The sequence below is a fragment of the Nematolebias whitei genome, chromosome 1, assembly GCF_014905685.2.
Source record: "Nematolebias whitei isolate Nwh7 chromosome 1, NemWhi1, whole genome shotgun sequence".
NCBI classification, from domain to species: Eukaryota; Metazoa; Chordata; class Actinopteri; order Cyprinodontiformes; family Rivulidae; genus Nematolebias; species Nematolebias whitei.
In genome coordinates, this window is record NC_056498.1 from 45,211,866 (window position 1) to 45,218,765 (window position 6,900).

At 40.9% G+C, this 6,900-nt stretch overlaps 2 protein-coding genes across 2 annotated transcripts in view; one reads left to right on the plus strand and one right to left on the minus strand.

The window, feature by feature from the left end:
* Positions 1–6,900, minus strand: part of LOC119421085 — a gene marked incomplete at its 3' end in the record, with an annotated part of 641,076 nt that overhangs the window by 364,872 nt on the left and 269,304 nt on the right.
* LOC119410837 (regulator of microtubule dynamics protein 2) overlaps positions 1–6,900 on the plus strand; it is a 38,620-nt gene that overhangs the window by 12,895 nt on the left and 18,825 nt on the right. The window contains exons 4-5 of the mRNA XM_037677762.1: positions 504–606; positions 6,309–6,369. Coding sequence (XP_037533690.1) covers positions 504–606; positions 6,309–6,369 — 164 coding nt within the window. The remainder of the gene's footprint in view (positions 1–503; positions 607–6,308; positions 6,370–6,900) is intronic.

The window sequence follows — 6,900 nt, forward strand, 5'->3', positions numbered from 1 at the left end:
GGTCACCAGTCAGGAAGATGGTCACCAGTCAGGAAGAAGGCCACCAGCCACGAAGAAGGCCACCAGTCTGGAAGATGGTCACCAGTCTGGAAGATGGTCACCAGTCTGGAAGAAGCTACCAGTCAGGAACACCTGTACGTGTAGGGACAAGTGAAATTAAGAACATGTCAAAGTTTTGTAACATTTAAGATTTTGTTGTAAAACACTGAATTTTTAATGTTGATAAAATGAGAACAAAACATAAAACTCATCAACTGGATGTTGATTTGTTTGGAGTTGCTTTCATGAGTTTAAAAATGACTAAAACAACAGAGAATTGTAAAAATGTATAAGGTCATTTTATTCTAATTACCGATAAGTCTTTTTTTTTTTTTTAAATTAACCTCGAGTTAAACTCAGTATTCGGACAGATCCAAATGTTAATATTTTTGTTTAAAGTTGAAACGGTTTGTTTAAATTATCCTTATTTTCACTTAATCTCCCACAATTTCCATCTTCTCCAGTTTGGACAGAACTCTGCGTTTCTTTGGCGTCTGACACGAGCTTACTGCGACGTCCACGACGTCTGCTTCTCGCTGGAGGAGAAGAAAAGTCACGCAGAAAAAGGTTCGTGAAGAAATCTGATTTAACAGCTCATTTGTGAGTCGCTGGTATTCTGCTGTCACGCTGTATTTAAATTGAATTTACAAGGGTCAAAACATTTAACAAGTGACGACTAAATAACATTTATTGGACTTTATTGAAACGTTTCAACAAAGAATCCGTCCAGAGGACATGACCTTGTTAGATTTATCTACCAGGATTATTGAGCAGCATCAGGACACGATGCATTTTGGCTTTAAAGGTGAGAGAGTTGCCGCGCGCTAGCATAGTTCATGCTACGTTGCTGTCATCTTATTTTTTATTCTAGTAGGAACTAGAGAAACGGCATTTCCTGCAAAAAGGCAGTGTGAATGTTTATTGCTGAAGAACTTGCTGAAAAACAGCTGAAATTACCTAAAAACAAGTTGAAATATAGCTGAAACAGAAGACCAAGCCTAAGTTAGCAGAAGAAATCAGAAATAACACGTTTGCTGAATTAAGTTTAATTAAGCGGAAATTAGAAGAAAAATTTGAAAATTGTCTAAAAAGCTGAAATTAGCTAAAAATAGATGAAAAGCAGCTAAAAAAGCAGAAGCTTAAACTACCAAAAGGAATTGGAACGAGCTGAAATTAGCACAAAAAAGAATGGAATTACCCGAAAAAGCTAAATTTAGCGAAAAACACCTAAATACTAGCCGAAATAGCAGAAAAAGCTGAAACTTGCAGAAATCAGCTGAAAGGAGCATAACAAGCTGAAATTAGCAGAAAGAAGTTAGAAGAAACACAAAAATGTTGTTAGCAGAAAAAATTTGAAAGGAGCACAAAACTGCTGAAAACAGCTGAAATTAGCTGAATAAGTTTAAATTTGCAGCAGGAAGTTGAAAGAAGCTGAAGCAGAACAAAATATGAAAAGAGCAGAAAAAAGCTGTAAACGGATCTAAAGATTTGAAGGGTGGAAAATGAGCTCAATTCATTTTCTATGAGGAAAAAATGGCAGAAAAGGCTAAAATATTTCAAACAGCTAAAGCTGCACCAATACCAGAAGTCGGAGCAGGATTGTCCTGAAAGAGCCGAACGTTTTGATTTATGATGTGTTGAAATAGCTGAAAACGGTGGGACGAGAATCGTGCTGAAAAACGTACGGAAGAAAACTGTCTGACAGTAAAGTGAACGCTTCACTCCGTGGCTGTAACAGTCAGCTGATCAGTGTTCTTGTTGTGAATTCTATTTAAACTGAGACTCAAATGTTTCTTACAGAAAAACAGTTTTTGAATCTCATCTCATTGTTTTGTAATTGTCCACACACAGGCGTGCTAGCTTAGCGTAGCATGAGATTGTGTACCATTGTTGCTGCGTAACTTTTGTTATCGTGGTGTTTATGTTTCAAAGTTCGAGCTGCGAATGTTTCGATTTGAGCGTTAAATCAGCGTCGACCTGTTGGAGATCAGCTGCGTACACCAGACTGTCAGAATGAGGAGGCCATGTTCTCCACCTTATCTGTACACGGGTCCCAGAGACAACGGGTTTAGGAGAGAAACCCAGACCTCCCACTCCCCAGGGACCCTCTCCAGCTCCTCCTGGGGGACCCCGAGATGTTCTCAGACCAGAGAGGGTCCCTCCAGAGATTTTTGGGTCTGCCCTCCAGGAAGCACCCGAATCAGATGAACCACCTCAACTGACTCCTTTCGATGCAGAGGAGCAGCGGCTCCACTTCGAGCTCCCCCCAGGATGATGGAGCTCCTCACCCTGTCTGTAAGGCTGAGTCCCCCCCACCACCACATGAAGGAAGTGTACAGGATCTGGTTCTATCGGTCCTGATCCAAACTCCTCAACCACAGGTGAGGGTTGGAGCGTAGACAGACCAGTAAATCCAGAGCTTTGTCTTTCGACTCAACTCCATTCACTATGACCAACCGAAGCAACACTCTCATTACTGAGGTTGAGGCCTCGATCTGTGGATCCATCTCCATCACTCGGGAACAAGACACCCAGATACCTGAACTCCTCCACGTGAGGCGCAGACGCCCTCTGATGTGAAGTCATTCTCTCTCAGCCGTGTAACTCGATACGCCACAGAAACACGAGACAAACACGTAAAAGTGACTTTTACAGGATATTACTGCAACACACTGGACCTCAGCACACCTGGTACCGTCACCTGCGTGTATCAGGGTTCGCACGGAGTCGAGAAAATTCAATAAATTTTAATAAACAGTTTTTACACTTTCTGCTAACACGCTCTGGATGTTTGGAAAAATAAATCAATTATTGAAAAACATAATTTCCAGACCTGTTGTAGTGTCTAAAACTTTATTTACGTTTCAAAGAGTTGCTCTAAATATATTTATTACATTATAAATAAAAACTGTCACCACAATGTCCACTTTCTGATGGCCAGAAATATGACTCTTTCTCTCAAAATGAAATGTACATTATATTTTCCCACAGCTTGAAATAAAACAGCTTTTATGAAAGAAATGAATCTTTATTTGTTTTAAGAAGACCTTTGACCTTCTTGTTGTAACATTAAAATAATCACAATAGATTTACAGGTGCTTCCATGTCAGAAAAGGATCAAATTGGACCAAAACAAATCTAAAAATGTGCGCGTGATAGTTTTACACCAGATGTTCGTTCATACTGAAAATAAAACCTTAATTGTTAAAACTCTTTTGTACCTGAGGACAGCGCACCTTTCATGGGACTTCTTGTTTCATCGACTTTGATTTTTGTCTGCGAACAGTTTCATCAGTTATTCTGGATTAACCTGTTCCTCTGCACTTTAATCCTAGTCTGTCTCTAATCAGAGCTGCCCAGGTGCTTTCTGGGTAATAAACAGACCATGTCAGATACGTGGATTATTTTAAGTTTTATCAGTTAACACTAGAGCCCGACTGATATGGAAATTTTGGCCATTACCAATACAGATATTGGGAGGGGAAGGCTAATGCTGATAATCAATATAATGGCAGAAAAATTTTGAGCTTTGTCCACCCCCCAAAAATCTCAGTCAACAGCTGCTTTAAACCAGTTTTAACACTCGAAGACTTGAAACAATCGTCTTAACGTGTGTTCACATTTTGTATCCTCCACTATTCAACATAAAGTTATCAAGTGTGTTACAAAAATATAAATTAAACAAAGAAACAACTTCCTGTTCATTGTTTAAACAGTCACGTATGGTGAAGGTCTAATTAGCATTGACCGCAGCAGAGTTTATTTTTCTTTACAGAGAAGTAAAAATTTCAGACAAAGATAACGTTACTAACACTGATATAATTTTCCTCTACGTTAGATTTATTGATCTGGAATCCAGATCAATAAATAGTAAAAATTGCCTTGTAAAACTTTATCCAGATTCTGGATAAAGTTTTACAAGGCAATAGCCTATGCTAGGCTATCTAAACGTTAGCTTGCTAACTTGAGAGGCATAATGACAAGCAGGTTGGAGGATTGAAGAAAATTTATTATTGTTGATTTTTTTATTTTACAAATCAGTCAAAATAAATTTAACCATGCTCTGTTCAGCAAAACATGCGACACAGTATTTAGTTGCTCCCTGCTTCGTCTGTGCTGAAAGTGAAAGTTAAAAAGTTAATTCAAAGCAACTTACTGTATATTGTACTATATATATCTACCAATTTATTTTTCTTGCTAAGCACTTCTGGATAGATGCAAACTGCATTTCGTTGCTTTGTACCTGTGACATGTGCAATGACAATAAAGTTGAATTCTATTCTATTCTATTCTAAAGTGAACGGCCATGACTTGAAAATAGTCTTCATGTGCCCTCTGCTGGATAATTGTACAATTACAGCTTGTTCCAGCATTTTAGGGGTGAAAATTATAAGTATCGGCGCATAATGGGACAATTACCACAGATACCGATAGGTCCTCAAACGCATGTATCGGCCTAAAATATCGACCCCACCGTTATATCTGTCGGGCTCTAGTTAACACACCGTCTGATTTGACCGGATCCTTTGATTTTCTGTTTGAAGATAACATCAGATAATCCTCCCCAGATAACATCCTGGAGAAGGTGCTGAAATAATGTGCCGATCAGCTCTGTGAGGTGCTGGCCGACATCTTTAACTCCTCCCTCACCCTGGCAACAGTTCCCACCTGCCTGAAGACCGCCAACATCATCCCAGTTCCTAAGAGCTCTGCAGTGACTGGACTGAACGACTACAATCCAGTAGCCCTCACCTCGATAGTCGCTAAATACTTCGAAAGACTGGTCATGGCCCACATCAAAACAACCATCAACATCAGTGAGGACCCTCACCAGTATGCATACTGCAAGAATTGATCAACAGAGGACGCCATCTCCTCTGTTGTCCACACTGCTCTCACCAACCTCCAGCACTGGCTCCCCTCAGGGTTGTGTGTTGAGCCCCCTCCTGTTCACTCTGCTCACATATGACTGTGCACCTACCCATCCAGGCTGTCACATTGTAAAGTTTGCAGACGATACAACAATGGTGGGATGCATCACAAACAACGATGAGTCCAGCTACAAGCAGGAGGTGGAACACCTCCTGCCTGGTGGGCCATGACCTGCACCTAAGCTGGTGCAGGAAGAACAACCTTCACATCAATGTGATTAAGATGAAGGAGATGGTCATGGATTTCAGATGGAGTAAACGCAACTACCACACCCCCCACCCCCCTGAATATAGGAGGATATGCAGTGGAAGTGGTCTCCAGCTATTTATTTATTAACCTTTATTTAACCAGGGAAATCCCACTGAGATCACAGATCTCTTTTGTAAGGGAGGCCTGGGCCTGAAGGCAGCCTAACAAGCTACAATTACTTGGGTGTGCACCTGAACAACAACCTCAGCTGGAGCAACAACACCACCAGCCTGATGAAGAAAGCTCATCAGAGACTCTACTTCCTCAGACGGCTGAGGCGAGCTGGTCTGGAAGCTCAGTCCTCACCTCCTTCTACAGGTGTGCAGTGGAGAGCATCCTGTGCTCCAGCATCAACGTGTGGCATGGAGGCTGCACAGCTGCAGAAAGAAAAGCTTTGCAGAGAGTGGTGAAGGCTGCACAGAAGATGTTGGAGTCAGTCTCCCCACCATCACAGACATCTACACCTCCAGATGCAGGAAGAGGACCACCTGCATCATGAAGGACCACACTCATCCAGCACACACACTTTTTGCCCCACTCCCCTCAGGAAGGAGGTTGAGGAGCATTAAGTGTAGAACCACTAGACTGAGGAACAGCTTCTACCCTGAGGCTGTTAGACTCATGAATCTCTAACCAGAATAACCACTGTGAATATAAATCACTGTAATGCCACTTTGATTGGTGATATGAGCTGCTGCTTATCCATGCTGCTGATCTCATGCTGCTGAATATTTCATGTGTCTGTATTCATTTGTATTCATTCGTACCCATCTGCTCACACAGACTCATGTTCGTGCTGCTGCTGTTATGCCGTATTGCTTATTGATAGTGGTGTTTAGTGTACATCTTAGATCTTTTAGCGTACCGTTCGGCGCTCGTTTAGTTTATATCTTAGATCCTTATTTACCGTTTCTTTTTACACCTTATATTTTTGCTATTGTTGGATGTAACTGGGACCCTGTGTTCATAATTTTGTTCCACCTCATGTACCACATGTGGTGAAATGACAATAAGCCTTCTTGAACTTGAATTTGAAGAGTATGTTTCAGCCAAAAATTTCTCCTTCTGTGTCTTTTTTATTCTTTTAGGGAAACAAGTTGGTGAAGAAGCGATTTGCTTGAATCCAAAATGTGCTGAAAGTCACCAGTGGTAAGTTTTTACCTTTTCCTTTCTTCCTCCATTGGCTCTTTTTGCTTATCCTTCAGTTTTCTGTTTCTGTTTTTCATCCTTTGAATTTAACTTTTAAAAAGTAAACAGGATCTGATAACCTTTGTGTCTTTTTTTTCTGGAAGCTTCATTTTGTTGATGTTATAGCTGAAGGCAGTAAAAGTGTAAAACAGGAACTCTCCTCGGTCGACTTTTTATTCAGTTTAATTTCAGTGCACCCACATGCAAACACTGGATGGGGAAAAAAAATCTTGTTACTTTAAGAACTATGGTATATTGTTTTGATCCTAAAGTACAAAATGCAACTATTCACAAACCAGAAGAGAAAACAAAATCTAAAAACCTAAGTGGACCTTGTAAAACGCTGATGTCTGGATGGCCTTCTTCCTGGCTGGTGGGCTTCTTCCTGACCGATGGCCTTCTTGGTCATATTCCTGACCTGTGGCCTTCTTCCTGGCCGGTGGCCTTTTTCCTGCCTGGTTGTCTTTGTCCTGGCTGGTTGCCTTCTTCCTG